At 40.0% G+C, this 21952-nt stretch overlaps 1 protein-coding gene across 3 annotated transcripts in view; it reads right to left on the bottom strand.

Annotated features, from left to right (window-relative positions):
* Window positions 1–444: 444 nt before the first annotated feature.
* The window catches only part of LOC133445726 (radixin), a 60408-nt gene continuing 38900 nt past the window's right edge, over window positions 445–21952 (bottom strand). For all 3 annotated transcript variants that reach the window (XM_061723098.1, XM_061723099.1, XM_061723100.1), the window contains exons 6-15: window positions 21745–21896; window positions 20101–20184; window positions 18840–18986; window positions 17303–17399; window positions 17017–17180; window positions 11824–11954; window positions 9781–9941; window positions 9059–9151; window positions 5152–5361; window positions 445–1332 (exon numbers count right to left, since the gene is read on the bottom strand). In XM_061723098.1, coding sequence (XP_061579082.1) covers window positions 1168–1332; window positions 5152–5361; window positions 9059–9151; window positions 9781–9941; window positions 11824–11954; window positions 17017–17180; window positions 17303–17399; window positions 18840–18986; window positions 20101–20184; window positions 21745–21896 — 1404 coding nt within the window. In that variant the 3' untranslated portion in view covers window positions 445–1167. The remainder of the gene's footprint in view (window positions 1333–5151; window positions 5362–9058; window positions 9152–9780; window positions 9942–11823; window positions 11955–17016; window positions 17181–17302; window positions 17400–18839; window positions 18987–20100; window positions 20185–21744; window positions 21897–21952) is intronic.

Genomic DNA, 21952 nt, shown 5'->3' with positions numbered 1-21952 from the left:
TTATAAGTATTATTCTAGCAGTTAAGTGGATGTGCTGGTTTGAGCTACAGTTAGAGTGTACTCTCAAGTTTTAATGATTACCAGTGAAAATAACCAAGTCAAATTCCATGTCTTGTTTGACCTGACTTGGCCAAATAAACATGATTCTGAAGTGTTTTATGGCATTTCTTTGGTATTTTGACCAGAGCAGATATGCCAAGAAAACCCTCAGGTGTTTCTTTAATGTCTTTTTTTTAATAAAAAAAATAATAATCTCAGAAGGTTATATTGTTGTATTTGACCAACATACAAACACAATTTATTAGCAGAAAAATCATTGAGGACAAATTGGTTTTAAGGGGAAAGTACAGACTTTTGTGTGCATCCAAATGTCCGGGAAAGAAGAAAAGAAAATCCCCCTCCAGACTTCACCTTCACTCAGGATTTTAGGAACCACTTCAAAACTGGAAATATAAAGTTATTCTTTATTGTGGGGCAAAATATATATTTGAACAAATGCATCGTTGGACAGAAAGATCTGGTCTGCGTCTCCGTTTGCTTACAAGTTCCCGTGAGAGCTTTTGCAAACTGTCATTCAAGAATCAAACTGACGTAAAACTGACGGATAAACAACGGCAGAACTGTCCCAAAACAAAATTGACATTACTAGACAGAAAAGAAATGAGACAAATAAGGCATTTAAAAAAAAATATTTAAATCGTTCAGCTCAGGACAAAAAAAGTAAATATACTTAAGCCTGCCGCCATCATCAACAAGCTACAGCTACTAATGGCCATTTTATTTTGTAGTAAAAGCGCAACCATTTCTGTCCAGTTTCAAGTTTTGTCTAAGAGTCTTGTTTAATCATCACACATGCAAGCGTTAAAAATGTCAGTCATGTACAAGGGAGTTACTTGCCATTTTTCAGCCTGATTAAAAGACGTGTGCTTTGTTGGGACGAGGACAGAGCTCTAAAAAGCAGGAAGTAGTGCGACTGGCCAACGGCTGCCGGGCAGAGCTTTGGCGAGGCTGAAGCTACACACCTCATAGCTGGTCTTTCTCCTGGGAACAAGCAGGAGCTCGTGGAGTGGCAGCGGGTTTTAGGCTTTTTACGAGTAAAGTGAGGCGTTGTCATGGCAACGAGACCAGCAGTCTCTTCTTAGCTCCGTGTCCAGCCTTCCTCCTGGCTCACATGGACTCAAACTCATCGATGCGCTGCTTAGTGTTGCCCTGGCGGATCTGCCGCAGGGTCTTGTACTTGTCTCTGCCTGCTTTGACATTCTCAGCGTGGAGCATGTCGTTCTGCGTCTTCTTGGTGTCGTCTCGAGCTTCGGCCAACTCTGAGCTCAGAGCCTGGACAGAAGAGAGGAGAGTGGTGCGATGATGAACGGTTCACGGTTAAGACGAGAGTAAACCACGAGCATATCTGCGCGTGCACTAACAACACAGGAAGCAGCAAACTGGACACCTTCAGCTTGGAGCAGCTCAAAATATTTGCATGTGTAGGTTGACTGATGGAATATCCCGTTTGATGAACAACACTTTTAAAAAGGGTAAATGGAGAATACAGGGTTCTAATTAGAAGACAGGGGGAAAGTATGGAGGTAGGTTTGTTTCTTAATTATTTAATTAAAAAAAAAAGATAGCTTCAATCAAAAAATGTATTTTCAATAAAAAAAAAATTCACTTCAATCAAAAAAATGTATTCAAAGAAAAAGTGTTTGAATGCAAAAAAATATTTGAGACATAAAAAAATGCATTTGAACACTGTTTTGCTTTGATTGGAAATGTTTTCTTTGATAGAAGTTTTTTTGTTTGAAGCAACTTTTTTTATTGAAGTAGTGTTGTTTTGTGTTTGGGCCATTTTATGGGTAGAACATTTGTGTCTATCATTTAATCAAAAAAGAAGTTGCTTCAAAAATAAAAAAAATATTTTCAATAAAACAAAATAAAAAAAATCACTTCAATAAAAAAAAAAACTTTCAAAGAAAAAAAGTGTTTGAATGCAAAAAAATATTTGAGACCCCAAAAAATTTTTTTTTGATTGAATCATTTTGACACAAACATCCCGCAGTGGGTGGAGCTTCCCCATTGGTCAGCGCAGGGTCAGACATGTTTGAGCCCATGTTCACTGAAAACAAAAATGGAGTGAAGCTGTGATTTCAACATCAAAGGACAGCATAAAAGAGGATACTAATTAAACAACTCAAATCTTTGCTTAAAACTGAGAAGAACCCTGATAATGCTAGAAGCTCTGCATCGTTCAGGTGGGCGGGAGGCTCAGACGTCGGAGGAGGAGACACTCCCTGGACCATGAGCAGGAGCTGGGACTGAGCTTCCTGGATGCAGCAACATATCTGACAGGATGGCCCATAATCTCTACAGAAATATGTCCGAAAGACGACGACGCAATACTTACAAATCACAATTGTGTAAAGAAGAAACGAAATGAACAACGAATCCAACACATTTAGGGAATTAAAAGGGAAAAGAAGAGCAACTGAAAGTCTTGTGCAGAGAGAATGCGGGAGTTATTTTTGAAGTTAGTCACATTAAGTATGATATTTTTATGAGATTCTTGGTAATGAAAAGTCATCTATTTTATTGATTTTTCTGTCCCGATATCCTGAAGCCCAATCTAGATGACATGCGTGAACTGTGATGTGTTGCACATTTAAGTCATAACTACCTGTGTTAAAGGCATTTAATTCATATTATTAAGAGCTAATAATGCTCCCTTACTCCCATATAAATAGGCACGTCTGCTTCAAGCAGGGCCGCCGCAAGGTGTGTGAACCGTGTGACCGCACGGGGCCTCGGCCCATAGCACGAGGCCCCATGGACCGTTATTTTTTTTCCTTCTTTCCCTTATAAATATCAACAGTCACGTTCCATTACAGACCTAAATGTGTACTAGTCTGTGCATATCAATAAATATATGTGCAATGATGTGCTTGCTGATTGATGTCTCTGCGCAGCTGCGTGTCTGTTGTTCAATACAACTGATCAGACCAAGCGCAGACACAAGCTGCTCTGATCCAGACGGTGGAGTTGGAACAAACTGTCACACAATGTCGAGAGAACGAGACAGATTCAGGAAATTTCCACCAGGGAATGAAAAAAGAAAAAAACTAAAGAAAATGGAAGAGTTTAATGCCTCTCTGAAAGGCTCGTTTGATAAATTTGTTACAAAAATCACTGATCCGACCGGGTCTCAAGGAGCCGCGGGGCCCGCCCTGAGGCAGTCGAGGCACATATTTTTCATTTATTTAGCCTCTATAATTTGAGAAGATTATACCTTATATACATAAGCATGTTGTTCATGTGTTAACTGGAGCGATTTTGTTTTGTGCAGAACTGGAATGAATCACACACTGCATAATGTCAGTTGAGTTAGGCCCCTATGTCACTAATATATAAATCGCTCTCAGTAACAGGCTGATTTGATTCATGTAAGATTATTTGTGTGTGAACAATGTTGTAATAAACAGGCATTACTAGAAAAAATATCTTGACTTTTCATGTCTTGTTAATGCACTGCTTCATAATGAAACGTGTGTATGTGTTTGTATCCAGTATTTTGCTAATTGGAGAGTTAAAATTGTGCGTATAGACACCCGATCCGACCCAAAAAACCCAAAAATTTTGCGCGGGCCCCCCCTGGCCATTTCACACAGGGCCTCGCAAATCTCCCAGACGGCTCTGGCTTCAAGCGTGGTCCTACAGCGCCGTCCTGATACTTCCACTCGTCTTTTACGTTGGTTGAGTCAATTCCTCCACTAGTGGGCAGTGCTGAGCCCAGAGTTTAATATATTGCGTATCTGCATTAACTGATTATATTTCAAAGCGATAACAATTATTGCCCTGGACATCAGATGTCTTGATTACCCTCCATTCACGGAGCAGAAAGACAGCATGTAGTCCCTGCAAGTCCTGCAGGGACATCCGCCCCTTCAGGTGACTTCCCCACAAGGTTGGCTGATTATTCCAGATGGGATCATTTTTGTAAGAGGTGTTTTTGAGAGTTCCTCTTGTGTCTGATGTTTCCACTTCTGCAGTCCAGCAAGTCATGAAAAGGTGCACAAGGTTTCTCTGAATGTCCCTTTAGTAGCAGCTTTATTGAAGACGCAAAGATGCACAATTTAACGAGAGTGACTAAATAAAACGGAGCAGCTTCTCCTTTTATTTACTATGATGCTGCTTTTTACATTTGAAACATAATAATAGTGCACCATTTTTTTCAAAAACATGGCAGGAAATGCAAATCCTCTTAGCTTTCGCAGGTTGTTACAGTCGTGAAGCTGAAATAATAAATAGAGCTACTGAGGGCAGTTTCACGCTTCAGCTGCAACTATCTTGTTGTCCATCTAAGGCCTGTGTAGAAAAAAAAAATAGATTTTCCAATTCTAAATCGATTCTCATATTAATTCCTAAAAATCGATTCATATGTCTAAAGATCAATTTTTTTTGTTTATGCCCAAAAAAGGAATGTTTTGTTGGAGACGAGAATAACTAGTGCCATGTTTTTGCCTTTAAATATGTTTAAGGGTATGAAAACATTAAAGTTTTCAGTTATAATTGCATAAATTGTCTATATTTCATTACTTTATATACTGTCTTGGGGGTTACATTTGCATAAAATGCTGAAAACCAAATTCTCAAAAATTTAAAACTGTAATAGACCGAAAATGTGGGAAAAAATAAAAACGATTTCATCCGTCTCTGTTTCCTCCCTGGATCTGTTTGGTAATTCTGACCCACAATGTTTCTGAAATCAGTTCTATCAGCATTCTGGGAGCTGATTGGTCCTTACAGCATCATTAGCTGCCAATGCTTGCTGTTGAATCTCAATATAATACTAGTATTAATATGTTGCATAAATACAGTCATATAATTCATGCAACAGCTCAAAAACACAGTTTTAATGACACTAAACCAAATCTATTTCGGAATCGAATCTTGATAAATCGATTCTGAATCTTAAGAATCGGAGTCGATTCTTGACATTTGAATCGATCCCCAGTCCTAGTCCATCTTTGGTTTCTTTAGCAGAATTATTTGCTATGTTAAAGTAACAAAAATAAACAAAAGTGTATTTTGAGCTGCTCCTACATGTCTTCCTCCTCCAGGCTGGTGTTTCTGCTGACCCGTGTCCCCGCCCCGCCGTCTCACCTGCAGCTGTTTCTTGACGCGCTCGTTCTTCTGCGCCTCGGTGATGCGCTCCTCCTCGCTGCGGTGGCTGCTGACGCCGTCGCTGAGCAGCTCGGCACTGGCCTCGGCGCTGGTCTCATCCTGCTCGTCGTGCTCGGGGGCTGGCGGAGACGTCATGGCGGTCTTCAGCTCTTCCCTGGTCTTCTCCAGGTCGTCCTGCGCCGACAGAGCCTGAAGAAAGGAGAGGAAAGTTTATCTGTACAGCACAATTCAACACAAGGTCATTCAAAGTGCTTTATATCAACATTAAAAGCAGCAAGACATAATTAAACAGTAAATAACAAATAAAATAAGAAAAGAGGTAAAATAATAAAAAGCACAAGTTGTTAAAAAGTAAGGGCAGTAGAGTACAGCAGGTAGGTATTTAATTAAACAGTAATGTTTTTAGGCCTGATTTAAAGGAGCTGACAGTTGGAGCTAGGGGTGTAACAATATATCGTGCCACGAAATTTCGCGATACAAAAACGTCACGATACGTGTCGTGGAGGTGACAAAGTGTATCGCGATATTGGGTTATTAATATTAATCTATTGTGTTGACTAGTAACGCGCATCCGACCGCGCCTCGACCCGCGGACCAAAATCTTCCTCCGCTCAGAAGAAACTAGTACCGTTTTGGTCCCGATCACGGGAGGGTTTTCAGCTCGTACTGTGGCGTATCACTCCACCCAATCTAAAACAGACTAATCACTACAGATAAACTGACTAGTGTCATTATAGTCCCTGATTTACATCAGAATATAAAGAATATATTTATAAAATAATGAACCCTGAATTACCAAAATAACCTTCTTAACAAAAATAAATCTCCTCTTACACTTATAAGGTGATCATGAATCAATCTTTTTTATGATGTAAAATTGTATGTATTTATTTACTTTTATTTATTTATTTAATTTTAGTTGTTAAATTTCTGGAAAAGAAAAAAGTCAAATCATACATGAGAGAAACTATTCAGTTTGTTGCAAAATATTTGTACTTGTATTAAACTGAAGATGCATAATGCCAACCTGACATTTACTTTTAGTTCAGTTTGTGGAAAATGGTTGGCCTGGCTTTCTCTTTAAAACTTAAACAGTTATAAAGCATTACAAACTGTAACAATAGGGCAAATGCACAGCATTGTTTTGTATTTTGTGTCTTTCAAAAAAAAGAAAATTTTTTATGTTCCTCATGCAAGGTTGTTAAAAAAATACTGCTGTAATATCGTATCGTATCGTTATCGGGACCTCAATATCGTGTATCGTACCGTATCGTGAGATTAGTGTATCGTTACACCCCTAGTTGGAGCAGACCTCAGGTCTGCAGGAAGTTTGTTCCACCAGTGAGGAGCAGAATAACTGAACGCTGCCTCACCTTGCTTGGTTCTTGTTCTCTTGTTCTACAAACCAGATCCAGATGACCTAAGGCAGGGTGTCAAACTCATTTTAATATAAGGCCACATCAGATCATGAATGATCATGAATGATTCTGGCAGTGAGGTTGCTGCGTGATGGAGAGCGGCTGCTTTGATTTGACAATTATGGCCACATAAATTGTTATGGTGAGCGGAATTTAGCCGCGGGCCATGAGTTTGACACATTAGGTCCTCAGGGGTCTGGGAGCTTCATAGGAACTAACAGATCCAGCATGTATTTTGGTCCAAGACCATTCAGGTCTTTGTAGACCAGCAGTAAGATTTTAAACTCTATCCTTTGACTCACTGGAAGCCAGTGTAGTGATTTCATGACCGGTGTAATATGGTCCAGTTTCCTGGTGTTTGTAAGGAAGGCAGAAAAACGAGGTTGCACATTCAACTGGTCATGTACAAAAATCATGGTTTGGTCGTTCTTGAAGTATCAAAATCTCTATTTAACTAAAGTCTCCAGGTTTTCATCCACCTGCAATCCACTTTCACTACACACCCTGACCCCACCCTTCATGGTGCCCTCAGCTATGGCTTACGTGCGTTTCTGCAGCTCCACGGGAGCTATGCCACCACTCCTCCCTCGACCTTTTGTTGTACAGTACATGCAAATCCACAAAGCGCACATAGCAACTCCCAGCCTGTCCCACACTTTCCCACCAGCATTCTAACGGTGGATTCACACTGAAAGCGCCAAAAACGGCCTGTGGAGGCTCAGGACTCCTGCACCGCTGCTAGCCAAAGTCTGCCGACGCCTGCAGTCAAGCTGCAGAACTGGAGGGAACAAATTTAATATAGTCTACACATATCTATATAAAGCTGCACATCCTCAGTTTCCTATTTCAACATGAATCACACTTTAAAAGGCCTTCTTTATATTTCGGCGTTATTTCCGCGTAGATAAGTGAGAAAGTGAGTTTGATGCTCCTTAACAAGTTTGGTCCTGGATCAACAGCAGCCATCATGAACAGCTGCAGTCTGTCTGGGTGAACACTGACACACCGGGTCATAGTGGATTTGGTCACATTGTTTAAACTGTGTTTTGTGATTAATAAGCAAGGTTTTTAATTATTTTGCGTTGGATCGATGTAGCAAATAAAGGGCCAATCCCAATTCACCCCCTACTTTCTAACACTAGCCCTCACCCACTACCACTAGCCCTAAAAATTAAGCCACAGGCGTAGGGCCCTTGTAATCTCCCCTAGGGATTGGGACACCACTTGCTACGTCACTGCGTGGTTTACGTTCGGGTACGTAAGCGACTGCGTAGTTACGTTTGCACAAACGTCACACCATATCAGGAAGCCCAGAGCTAGAAGCTGTTTTAATTTCCGCTGTAGCGCTGTTAATATGCCACTTTATTAAGTTTTAATATTTTTTCAGGCGTAAAATTAACCGTTAAGATCCCCAACCTGGGCTCAGTTTATCCAAATAACGCCTGTTAAGAAATTTGATCTGATGTTTTCGGGGTGAGAAGAGCCGCCTGGTCGGGAGCTGATTTATGGGTATGCGTTAAATCGTGTAACGAGGAACCATAAACCAGCCTTTATTCTGGCGAGATCTTTGCAACAACGGGCAAGCGAGTGATTATGTACATCCACTGAGTGAATATTATGAAAGTAAAATATATATTTCTCGCTAGAAATGTAATCAAAACGCATTTTTATGCAGAAACTAACTCAAAATATTGATTTTATTCACTAAAAAATAAGAAATGTCCGCCATGTTTTTTTGTTTGATTCAGTCTGCAAATGATGACGTAAAGCATTCTGGGACATTTTTCTGGCCCTCGGTCGCTAAGTCAGCATCTGAAATCCCTCGCTCTGAAGGGCCAGATTGATACCCCCTAGCCCTCGTTATGTTCACTACCCCTACATGCAAAGAGGAATTGGGACACCACTACCCTCACGGGAACGCGCAAAATTTAGGGGTAGGGATGGGTTCAGATCATCCAGCTCCTCAACCATCAGTTATTGTTTCACATGAGCAGTTCAGGTAAAAACGGCAGTCAAATCAGCAAAAATGTCAAGTTTGCTGGATGAAATATATTAATTCCTGATAAAATAAGTGTGTTAGTGCACAGCTCTGCTCCTGTACGCATGTGAGTGAGTGTACGTTTGCGTGAACATGAAAGTACAATCTGCATTGAGGCTTCTCGCTTCAGGAATCCGGTCTGTGATTGGACGCTGCCTCGGCGTCACCGCTGCTCATTTGCATAAAGTTGAGATTTTTCAACTTCAAATTGACTCCTGGATGCTCCAACATGCTGCTCCCAACACCTCCAACGCTTCCGTGGCCTCCGACGCCTCTCGCAGCGCTTTCATAGAAAATGAATGGCAACCGGACGTCTATGTGGCGTTTCAGTTTGAATCCAGGGTCAAACGTCTGCGAGGCTCATGGAGCCTCCTAGAAAGGGACGAACAGGAAAAATGCCCCACACATCGCTACGAAGAGGTTACAGTACCTTGTGTTGCCATTCTGTTGCTTCTTCCTCCTTTTTCCTCTTTGCGTCCTCCAGCAGAGCGATTTTGGCGGTGAACTCTGCTAACTCAGCAGCCTGTTACAAATAACAATTAATTTAACACTGAAATCTAGGATAGCATTTTAACAAGAGAGCAACACATTGGTACTTATGACTGAAATTACTTGAAATATGTCACTAAATTCATATCTCAAAATGCAGTCAAATATTGATAACTACTTTTACACTGCAAAAACTCAAAATCTCAAAGAATATTTGTCTTATTTCTAGTTAAAATGTCTCATTTTTAGTAACAAAATAATCTCATTACACTTAAAACAAGACTTGTCACTGGAAAAAACAACAATTTTCACCTGTTTCAAGTAGATTTTCACTGAAATTAGTAGAAAAATCTGCCAGAGATTTTTTTGCTTGTAATGAGATAAATCTTGTCCCACTGGCAGATTTTTCTACTTGACTAAAATTGTGAAATAAGTTATTTTTCTGGTAATGACTCTTGTTTTAAGTGTAATGAGATTTTTGACTAAAAATGAGACATTTTAACTATTCCTGGTAAGATTTTGAGTTTTTGCAGTGTCTCTTTAAAGATGCATCTTGATGAGTTAAGAAGCAGAACAAGTCAAAGAAAGTGGAAGCTGGCAAAAGGGGGTTGAATCAATGACTAAATAAAACTGTGAAACAGTTTGAAGAGCCGGTGCAGATACCAGCTGCTCCTGGGTCTTCATCTGGTCGGCGGCCTGCTGGGCCAGCGCTGCCTTGGCCTCCTCCGCCGCCTGCCGGTCCCTCTCCAGCCGCTCGGCCTCTTCCTTCGCTCGCTTCCGCTCCTGCTCCAGCTCCAGGGCCTTGCGGGTCTGCTCCTCCAGCTCTGCAGACAAGCAGATGAGTGCCAGAGCCCATGTTTACGGTAGTTTAAGTTTATTTCAGTCATATATACAACAACAAGGAACAACAAGGAAGAGACAGGTTTTTTTCACAAAAAAAGAGCAAAAAAACAAACATATAATATAGACATATACTGTACATACACTTTCATACATACATGTACACACAGATACATGTACTGTACATACATGTCTCTTTTCCCCTTTTTTCAATTACAGCCATAGCTCCCAAATATAAATACACATAATGATTTTTGGAACATAACAGAGGAAGAACATTGCTTAAGTTTGAGATCAACACTATTCCACAGCTGGACCCCTTTAAAAGAAATACATCTTCTTTTAACTTCTTTTATCGCGTTTGGTAACAAAAATCTGCATCCATCTCTTAACTCATATTTACTCTCAGACGCTATAAAAAACTTCTGCACTTCTGTCTGGTAGTGTTTTATTTTTTGCTTTAAACATGATTTGCATTGTTTTATAATAAACCAAGTCTCTTAAACTTCAGAATATGAGAATTTAAAAATAATGGATTGGTATGATCATAATATCCCGCTTTATTTATGATAAAGGATGGCGTTTACCGGCTCTGCAACACGTGTGCCAGCAAAGGTGTCAAGTAACGAAGTACAAACACTTAGTTACCTTACTTAAGTAGAAATTTTGGTTATCTATACTTCACTGGAGTAATTATTTTTCTGCCGACTTTTTGCTTTTACTCCTCACATTTTCACGCAATTATCTGTACTTTTTACTCCTTACATTTTAAAAACAGCCTCGTTACTCTATTTCATTTCGGCCTTTAATAAAAACTATCCAGTTAAATTGCTCCATCCGGATAGAGTGAATTTGGTTGTGGTTGTTTCAGATGTTCTTGTCCAGTTTTGTTCTTACATCCGTTCCCTCAGATTCCTGCAACTAAACTTGGATGTACATTCCAATAAAGGTTAGGATAAATGATAACATGCCTCTGAAGTTTGACTTTTTGCACCATTACAATACTTATAGGCAACTAGTCATCATATCTTCTGCTCTGAAACACTGCCATCAGGCTACTGAACTCCACTCATCTCCATACTCCATTTGTGTTAAATGTATAGTCTGTATGTAAATGTCTGCTTTAATGTCAATGTCTGCTCATGTATGTTAAATGTATAACTGATGTCTGTTGCCACACAGTACTATGTGCTGGCACTATGCTGTGCCGAAAGCAAATTCTGCCGACTTGTTGTGCAGTCCTTAATAAATGAATTGAATTGAAACATGTTAATGCTCAATAGTACACATATATGCTTCTTTAATATATTTGCATTATACTAAGATACATTCATTTTCAATGGCTTTTGTCCTTAATGGCTTTTACCCCCCTTACATTACTTTTACTTTTATACTTTAAGTAGTTTTGAAACCAGTACTTTTATACTTTTACTTGAGTAAAAAACTTGAGTTGATACTTCAACTTCTCCAGGAGTATTTTTAAACTCTAGTATCTATACTTCTACCTGAGTAATGAATGTGAATACTTTTGACACCTCTGTGTGCCAGTACTGACATTACGAGGACAGGAAGAGCTTTCTCACCGTGACTTGTACACAGTAAAACAGCAGGATGTCTGGAAGCTGTCACCTGCAGCAGCTGCTGCCTGAGCAGAGACCCCGGGCTGTCTGGGCCAGAGCTGGAGCTTCATGCAAATTCAGCGTGCAGGACTTTTACTAGCAACACTTCCAGCCTGACCTTTCAGTCAGAGGAATGTGGAAAAGCAACTGTCAAAACGCCTTGTTGACAACCAGATGACACCCAGGCGTTGAGGAATGCCGGAGCATGTAAACGGTACTGTTTTGCATTTAGAGGATTTGACCCCACCTTTCTGGGCTCTTTGTGTCTGTTCTTCGATCTGTCTCAGCCGCTCAATGAGCTCATCTTTCTCTCGCTCTATCCGCTCCTTCTCTTTCTCTGCAAGCTCCCGCTTCTTCTTCTCGTTCTCCAGTTGAGCCCTGTCAAGACAACACAGAGTAATAACTATTAAATATGTGTTAGCAGTTAAGTGATTATTTATAAACAATTAAACTACAGACGTTGTGTATGTTTGTCTGGTGCAGTATGCTTTATTTTCAAGTATAATAAACGGCTAAACCACATTTTCAACGCTTACTTTCCTTCAGTAAGTGGCGAAAAATGTTTTTCTTACTTCTTGTAATAGTCACATAGGTATTTTTAGCTATGCACGCTGATTACTCAAATTAGTTTCAACATCTTTATCAAGAAATTTGATCATTTTTAGGACTAATGGACTAATGTACATACTAATGTATGAGTATATTATGATATGTAATATATTTATACTACTATAAATAGAGGTATGGGTATATTATAAATTATAAAGTCGTTGCAAACTATTTTGCTCAAAAGTGGAACAGATCTGGTGATAGTAGCAAATATTGTTACTTAAGATGTGGATGGTTGGTGGGTTACTTAATCTTTTATTTTTGGTTCAATTTATTATTTCAGGAATTGTAGTGAATGTTTTTCACCCTTTTTGAGTTGGATTATTGTTCTTTTGTATGTCTATGTGTGGACCCCAGGAAGAATAGTCTTCCCATGGTGAAGATTAATGGGGATCTTTTTTAATAAACAATAAACTAACTTGATAATATAAGCCCTTTATGTGGGGGTTTGTTCCTCCTCCATCTCCGTCTCCAGATGATTCAAAATGCTGCAGCATGCCTTTTAACTGGCACACGTAAATATGAACACATTACCTCCATTTTAGCCTCACTCCACTGGCTGCCCATACAGTCTAGGATTCATTTTAAAAGTATTTTATTTACTTTTATCCTTGAATAGTGTTGCCCCGCCGTACCTGTCGGAGCTTCTACACCATTATACGCTCTCTCAGGTCAGCTGATCAGCTGCTCCTGAGAGCCTGAACTCAGAGGAAGCTCAGAGGGAACCACGCCTTCACTGCTGCAGCTGCAAAACTAACAACCTGCCTCAGCAAATCACACAGGACTCCTCTCTGTCTGCTTTAAATCCCCTGTCAAAACTCACCTTTTCTCCTTAACACTTAGCAAGACAGTTGACTTTATTTGATCCTTTTGTTCTCTATTTTATCCTATTTTCTTGATTGATGGAATGACTGTTACCTTTATTTTAAGTCTTTTGACTTACTGTATTTATTTAACATTTTATGTGTTGAGCTGTTTTGTCTTGTTATTTATTCTGTACAGCACTTTGGTTAGCTGTGGTTGTTTTAAACATGCTTAACATATACACACAAACAGGCAAACTAGTGCACACGGTAGAAGACAGGGTTTCCATGTCTTTGGGGCTGAGCACGTACAACGATCAACGGTCTAATGAGATCAGTTCATGGTGTTTGCAGCCTTTATGTCAAACTGAAGAGGTATTTTACTCAACCTTATGAAACTAAACCAAAACCCCAGAACCCACACACATGAACCCACACTGATGAAGAAGTCTGATCCAGCACAGAACTGCAGCCTCCACATACAGGGCCCCTGTGACCTGCAGTCCCCCCCCCCGATCATCTACTGCTGCTCCCACCTGTCTGTGTGGATGTCTGCTGGATGCTGCTGACATCCTGCCCTGCACACCCCCCCCCCCCCACAAAAAACCGTGTTGTTTTCTTGTAGAATGCTATTTTTAAAGGATACCCCTATACATTTCACTGTTTTGGGACTATATTACTATATTATGTGTTAATGATACCAACCAGGTACAGTTTTTTTGTGTTTTCCCGAAAAAGTGAAATTTTCAGATAGGTGGTTATGTTCTTCGGCCCTCGATATGTACATAGAACTCTTAGTTCTCCTGCTCACGGACAGTTAATATCTTTTCTTTAGTACCTTTGACAGTGTCTGTGTCTCTCCTCTCTCTTTTTCCTTCATTCTCTGTCTGTTTTCTCTTCTCCTGCTCTGCCCCCCCTTAATGATCCAGGTCCTGGTCCAGGTTTCTAAGGGAGAGTCCAATGGGAGTTTTTCTTGCCACTGTTTGGCTTAAGGTTTTTCTCCCACTAGGGGAGTTTTTACCCGCTGTGTTTATGTAATAATTGCTCGGGGGTTTATGTTCTGGGTCTCTTGAAAGATCCTAGAGACAACTTCTGTTGAAATAGACGATGTATAAATAAAACTGTATTGAACTGAGTTGACGCTCTGTTTAAGTGCTAAATGATAAAATAAGGTGAATAAAATAAAAATGCGGGACAACCATGATCTGTTTATTTTGCATTTTTTCATCATTTTAAATGTGTTACGAAAGTATGGGATCAGGACTCGATATCAGCAGATACTCAAAATCAAATGACTGAATCATATCGGGGCCAGAACAACCTGATGGGGACATCCCTAGTTGAGGCTGTTGCATCATGACCAGCTTCTACAGATTGAAAGCATCCTGGCAATCTGCACCGTGATCTGGTGTTGGAACTGGACCGTCTCTGACCCAACGCCCACAGAGCTCATGGGCCGGGATCCTCTCAGCGGTGCGATCACGGCCCATGAGCATCTCCTCTCCTCCTGGGCATATCTAGGACAGAGCGCATCAGGAAATCTCCAGCGTCATGTGTACGTCCCTCCATTGCTCCAAGCGTCTCTCCTCACTGCCATGAGGTAAAAGGTTCTAGACCATCCAAACCAGCACAACCAGTAGCAGCTGGAAGTCACAGCTTCACCCCCAGACCACCAGTTTTACACTTCCCTGTACATTTAGAGTAGATTCTATTTTTACATGTTGGCCTATTTCCTTTCATGAAAACACATCTGAAAAGTTTCTCTGTTTTCAACCACGATGGCGTCCTTTTTAATGTCAGTGGATGATCTTGTCACAACTCAACCTGACAGCTGGAAGTGTTGGTGAATCCTTCAGGGACTGCTATATGTTGACTACACTCATCTTCTTTAGGAGCTACTACCTCTTAGTTTAAACAAGACAGTTTCCACAGGGTTCCTTAAAAAGGGACCTATTATGGCATCTAATGCCTATTTTAAACAGGCCTTGAATGTCTTAAAAATAAGCTTTTGATTTTTTTTGCTATATAAATTAGAAATTCAGCCTCTGAGCCATGTCTTTATCATCCCAGTCTCTAACCTCATTATCTATGCAGGATTCTGAGTGGGCGGGGCTATGATAATGAGGCTCTGTGCTGATTGGCTGCCTGAATGACGCGATACACCGCTATGAAAAAATGGTGGAAGGTCCGGCCGGCGGAGTTACCGTGTCCTAACTGCATGTGATGCGAGCGAGCGTCAGCGACAAAATCAATTCCATTGCTTTATTTTCTATTGGACTGTCCTAACTGGACGCAGCGACGCAGCGCTGCGTTTTGAGCTGGCCGTTTCCTGCCGCTCGCGTTGAAAGCCGGTTGAAAGCGCTGTAGGAAACAGTCATGGATGAGGAACGGTTGATCCAGTTAGTTGAAATGAGAAGTTATCTCTATGATTCCTCCTCATTTCACTACAAAAACCTCAATAAAGTAGCAGCTGCTGGAGGGAGATGGACAGAGAGCGTCCGATGTCACGCAGTGCTACGATAGTCGGACGCTCATGCAGTTACACGGTTTTATAGTTGTGGGCGTGGTTTGCATTTTGGTTACGTAACGACAGGAGCAGAATCTTATTGGCTCGTAGATCCACATCACACTGGACGGCTCATCAGGGCGGCTGTACAGACACTGCAGAATTTGGTTGCTTTCCTCCTTCTCTGAGTTGGCAGGCTGAGGGGAGACCACTTTATATATGTTAAAGCAAGAGAAAACCTGTTTTTATTAATAGGTCCCCTTTAAGGAAGATCCTGGTATTGGGGCTCTTTCCAGAGCACCAGGTCATGGAGACGGTAAGCCCTTCAGAGGGTGAGTGTGTGCTCTGCTGCCCCCTACAGGACACACAGCAGACCTGCTGCAACCCTCCCTCACCTAGACCTCATCACACACAATACCTCTGTCCAGCAGAGCTGCTCCTACGACCACCTTCCTCTTCCTGTGGTGTCATCGCTTCTGTCTGATCAGTTATACAGTTCAAGATGGATGGATACGGTGGGAAGAACTTTATTTTTATTCTCCCAGTAATCCATTGGCCTTTAACAAGAGTTACCTGAGTAGTGTTATAAGAAATAAACTCAGAGCACCCCTTAAAATCCTCTGGATGGCTGAGTTGGTCCTTTTCTTCACTGAAACCATTTTAAAAAGGATGATGTGTTCGGATAATAACAATAATAATAATAGAAAAACTCATTTGTGGTTTCTAAAATTTGAAGAATGGCAGACAGGCCCTTTAACTATTAACCCCCGCCCAAATTTTAGTAAGTGTGCAAGCTAGAAGAAACCCACAGAAAGAAAGATAAAGCTAATTTTCAGCAGAATAATTGGAACATATATTTATGCCTCTCCTCTCCGTCTTATCTGCCTCCTCTTTTCTACCCGCCTTCTGCCTTCCTTCATCTTCCCTCTTAAAGGGGAGTTTTTCCTTGCCCCCGCTTGGCTTAAAGGTTTTTTTCCTGCTAGGGGAGGTTTCTTTTTTACTTGCAATTGTTTCTTTTAATAATGTGTCCGGGGGTCATGATGGGTCTCTGAACATCACCTGAAGACAGTGTGTACTGGGATAGATGCTATATACAGGACTGTCTCAGAAAATTAGAATATTGTGATAAAGTTCTTTATTTTCTGTAATGCAATTAAAAAAAAAAAAAAATGTCATACATTCTGGATTCATTACAAATCAACTGAAATATTGCAAGCCTTTTATTATTTTAATATTGGTGATTATGGTTTACAGTTTAAGATTAAGATTCCCAGAATATTATAATTTTTTGAGATAGAATATTTGAGTTTTCTTAAGCTGTAAGCCATGATCAGCAATATTAAAATAATAAAAGGCTTGCCATATTTCAGTTGATTTGTAATGAATCCAGAATGTATGACATTTTTGTTTTTGTAATTGCATTAGAGAAAATCACAATATTCAAATTTTCTGAGACAGTCCTGTAAATAAAAGCGACTGGCCCTGAGTTGAGGATGGAGCTGCCAGGCTGTAAGTGTTTTACCTCTCCATCTGCTTGTGGTGCTTCTCCTCCCGGGCCTGGGCCTTCATCTGCTGCACCTCGATGGTGTCCGGCTTCCTCCTCCTCATGTACAGCTCGTGGTTTCCCATGCACAACGCCAGGATGCGCTTGTTGATCCGCAACCGCGGGGCGTAGAACACAAAGTCCTGACGGAAGCGCAGATGGCATTTTTTATGTTTATGCAAAAATAAATAAATACATTTTAGATAAATAAAATAAATAATTTTTTATTTCATTTTAAATCACTAGTGAATCCGTCAACACTTACTGGAGCTTTCTTGTCGATGGGCTTGATGACAAACTTCTTGTCATTGAAGGAAATGTTCCTGATCTCGCTCCACGGGAAGCCGATCTTTGGCGACAACCTACAAAATAAACATTGAAGTTAATGCCTTTAGTTTATTGAACTATCAGTTCAAGCTCTGATGTTGGGTGACAAAAAAATAAATCATTAAAAACTTTCACATCTTGGCTTGTACATGCACGGGCCATGTGTGCAGAACAATAATACTACAATTCCCCTGCTTGCTTCTCTCCCGCCACAAGAGGGCGCTATTGATCCAGCAATCCAGTCTCATCTCAACGTCCTCCAAATAAAAACTAATCGCTTCATCAAACCACCATTTGTTAAAGCAGCTAGCGGATAACAGCAGACACTAAATGTGGGTTAAATTAACTAATTATGTCTCCAAACTCTCTCTTATTGTGCGGGCCAACTGCAGAGGGGGATCTTTCTAAAATAAATCAAGACTGGGTGTTACTGGAAACATGATTTGTTCGTCTTTCTCTCTAATATCAATGTTCAGTCTCCTTTCTGTGATAACTAAAACCGACTTGACTAGTTCCCAACAGTCCGTCTTCATGATCTCTAAATAAATAAAAAACACATTTCTGTCCTGTTCATGAAGCAGCCTTGCTCACCTAGAGGTGGCTGTAAAGGGCTATATTAATGAAGTGCACTTACATTTACATAAAAATTGATATTAAGGATGTTTGTTGTAACATTTTGTCTCGTTTTGGTCAACGAAAACACATTTCAGCAGAGTTTTTATTATGTAATCTACATTTTAGTATCGTTTTTATTTGTCTACGATATTGCATTATACAGGACTGTCTCAGAAAATTTGAATATTGTGATTTTCTGTAATGCAATTAAAAAAACAAAAATGTCATACATTCTGGATTACTTACAAATCAACTTATATATTGCAAGCCTTTTATTATTTTAATATTGCTGATCATGGCTTACAGCTTAAGAAAACTCAAATATCCTATCTCAAAAAATTTGAATATTCTGGGAATCTTAATCTTAAACTGTAAGCCATAATCAGCAATATTAAAATAATAAAAGGCTTGCAATATTTCAGTTTATTTGTAATGAATCCAGAATGTATGACATTTTTGTTTTTTTAAATTGTATTACAGAAAATAAAGAACTTTATCACAATATTCTAATTTTCTGACACAGTCCTGTATATCTAATTAACGTTATCGTCACATGACCAGCATTTACGTTGTGTCTCTTCTTCCTCAGGTGATAAAGGTTCGTTGACCATGATATTTAGTCACAATTTTCACGAAAGAAACTTTAATCGTACTTTAATCGTACCTTAAACAGACACATGATTTGTTTGTCTTTCTCTCTAATATCAATGTTCAGTCTCCTTTCTGTGATCATTAAAACCGACTTGACTAGTTCCCAATCGTCTGTCTTGGTGATCTCTGAATAAATAAAAAGCACATCTCTGTGCAGGGGAAGCAGCCTCGCTCTAGTGTGAGTGTGCACGTGCGTGAGAGCCGGTTACTTGTCTTCGTGCTCATAAATGTTGAGGCCCAAGGCGTCGACCCCCAGCCACAGCTCTGTGCCCTTTTTGTTTTTGATCTCAAAGTAGTTGACGCCGTACATCTCCAGATCCTGAGCGATCTTCAAGTACTCCATCATCGCATCTTCCCTGCAGGCACAAACACAAGCAAAACATGCACAATCTTTCAGATCATCAAAAGAATTTGAACTCAGCTGGAAGCAAACTAATTTGAGGCAAGTCTTTTGAACTGTTGTTCAATCAGGAACAAGCGTCTTAACTGGTTTGAAGACAATAAACCAGGTTGTAACTGCTCTGGAAGACAGAGGATGGATACATCTATATATTCCTCTTCCTATGAACTACAACCAGTACTGGAGTTGAGGGGGGATGAGGGGGGATGAGGGGGGATGGCATCCCTCCTGAAATAAAAACAGTCAAAATCATCCCCCCTGTAAAACTGCCATCCCTCCTTTCCATCCCTTATGTCATTTCATCAATGAATGTGGTTTTACTGCTATTTCAACATTTAGAGTCATCACCAGAAAAATAACACCAGAAAAATGTGACAATTTTCACCTGTTTCAAGTACATTTTCACTTGAAATAAGTAGAAAAATCTGCCAGTGACACAAGATTTATCTTCTCATTACAAGCAAAAAAATCTTGTTTCACTGGCAGATTTTTCTACTTATTTCAAGTGAAAATCTACTTGAAACACGTGAAAATTGTTGTTTTTTCCAGTGATGAGTCTTGTTTTAAGTGTTATGAGACTTTTTAACTAAAATGAGACATTTTAACTAGAAATAAGACAAATATTCTTGTTAAGATTTTTTGTTTTTGCAGTGATCCATGTTACTTATCCTGTGAAGGACAGAGTCATATTGATAAGTTCAGAAAAGTGTTTTTTATTGTTGTGTTTTGATGTATTTGATGTAAGTCCAGTGGATATTTAAAGCTTACAGAAGGCTGCATTTAACTGCTGCTATGTCATTCCTGCAGTATTTCTGCAGGTGTTTTGGTCACTGCTATTATTTGTAATATATTATATTATTTGTAATCAGCACAAATTATCTGTCCCCATATGATAAAATCCACCATCCCCCCTGATTTTTTTTTTTACAACTCCAGTACTGACTACAACTGTCTCATTAAATAGCAGACAACAATAATGCAGCTCTCCACAGGACACTTGGACCACTTTTCCATTGTACAACAACAAACCGTGATGGACACGCGTAACTGTCTCCTCCGCCAGCACTGACCTGAGCATGCTCCGGTGCTCCTCGTGCCACGTCTGGATCCTGTCCTCCCACTGCTCCTTCGTCAGCTTGTGCTGCTCCAGAACTCTGCAGAACACACGTGCACAAAGAAAAGGACAAACAGATCGATGTCTTCAAGATGTTAACAAGGCCTGAACAGCATCGTACCTAGAGTTGTTTCTGTCAGCCTGTTTCCATTTTAGTTTTAGTCTAGTCTTTGGGTCAAGCTATCATTTTAGTTTTAGTCATGTTCATTCTCCTTTTAGTCGTGTCGAGTTTCAGTCGACTAAAAGTCTGAGCATTTTAGTCTTATTTTAGTCAGAATTGTCCAGGACCATTTTAGTCTAGTTTTAGTCAAATATTGTATTTAGCCAAACCCATTTCACAATTCAAACAAGGTTATCTTATTATTATATTATCGTGACCTTATAGACTCAAGAATACATTCATTCCAGATACAGAAGACTCTAATTTGAGTTAACACAACATATTTATTTTTCCGCATTTCTCTCCATCTTTTTCTTTTTCGACGACACAGTGGGTTTTCTTTTCCACGTAGGAAAAGTGTATCCAAGAGATGGTCTTTTCTTCTTCTCCAGCCCCAGAGCAGATCCCCACGTTTCTCTATGTAACTTTGTTTTTAACTGACGTGAACCTAGAGCTCTGCGTTAACGGCATCAGCCTCTAACTCTGCAGCTGCATCTTCTGGATCTGATTCCCCGCTGCAGCGACTGGGATTGAGGACTAACGTCACCCAGCAGAACTAAACCAGAGGAAACTACTGAAAACATGGACATTAAACCAGAGAAACTACTGAAAACATGGACATTAACGATCTGTGGTAGAACATTTCGTCTCGTCTCATCTCGGTCAACGAAAATGAAGACACATTTTAGCAGAGTTTTTATTTTGTAATCTACATTTTAGTCTCGTTTTTATTCGTCTACGACAGAGGTTTTCAACTGGTTTTGTCCCAATCCCACCATTATAACCAAGAAGCAACTCTGGGACCACTGCTTTTGGGGATGTTTGTTTTATTTTGCACCTTGCTTTTAAATAAGAGTATGGGCCTATATAGGCTATTTATTTGCATCAGTGTCTATTTTTATTTGTACCTTTTGCTATGAAAAAAAAAAAAAAAAACAGTCAATGAAAAATGAATAGGAAGCCAAGAGGGCTTATAATATTACAAAATTCACTCTCACTCATTTGACATATAATTTGGATGGGTAAATTATTCACAAAAATGAATAGTAAATGGAAAATAAATTGAGACTAAAGAATAAATATATATTTTTTAATAATTATTGTTGTTCCATTTACAATTTCACAGACCACCTGCAATACCGCCACGGACCACCAGAGGGCAGCGGAACACCGGTTGACAATCCCTGGTCTAGATATTGCATTATATATTTAATTATCCTTATTGTCACATGACCAGCATTTGCGTTGCATTTTCATTTTCCTCAGGTGATGAAGGTTCGTTGACAACGATATTTAGTCAGAATTTTCTTTGACGAAAGCAACTTTAAATCGTACCAAACAGACAGTTCCACAGTGTCAATATTTGTTGATCTATATTAGTCGATAACACATTTTTAATGAACCTGAAGTTAATGGTTGGGCCAAACAGAGCTGCTCTACCTCTGTGGCAGCAGCCGGTCGGCTGCCAGGTACCCGGGCTTGTGACTGTCCTGGCTGTAGTCGCCGTACTTGGCCTGCACGGCGTAGGAGCCGAGCAGCACAGCCGTCTCTGGAGGACAGTAGTTCTCATCGTTCAGAATGGCCTCTTTCACCTGCAGAGGACGCACGTGCAAAAACACACATGCACTCTGAATGACGGCCTAGAAAT

The sequence above is a fragment of the Cololabis saira genome, chromosome 6, assembly GCF_033807715.1.
Source record: "Cololabis saira isolate AMF1-May2022 chromosome 6, fColSai1.1, whole genome shotgun sequence".
Classification (NCBI taxonomy): Eukaryota; Metazoa; Chordata; class Actinopteri; order Beloniformes; family Belonidae; genus Cololabis; species Cololabis saira.
The sequence above is the reverse complement of the archived record's forward strand: the minus strand, read 5'-3'. Positions and strand labels throughout refer to the sequence as shown.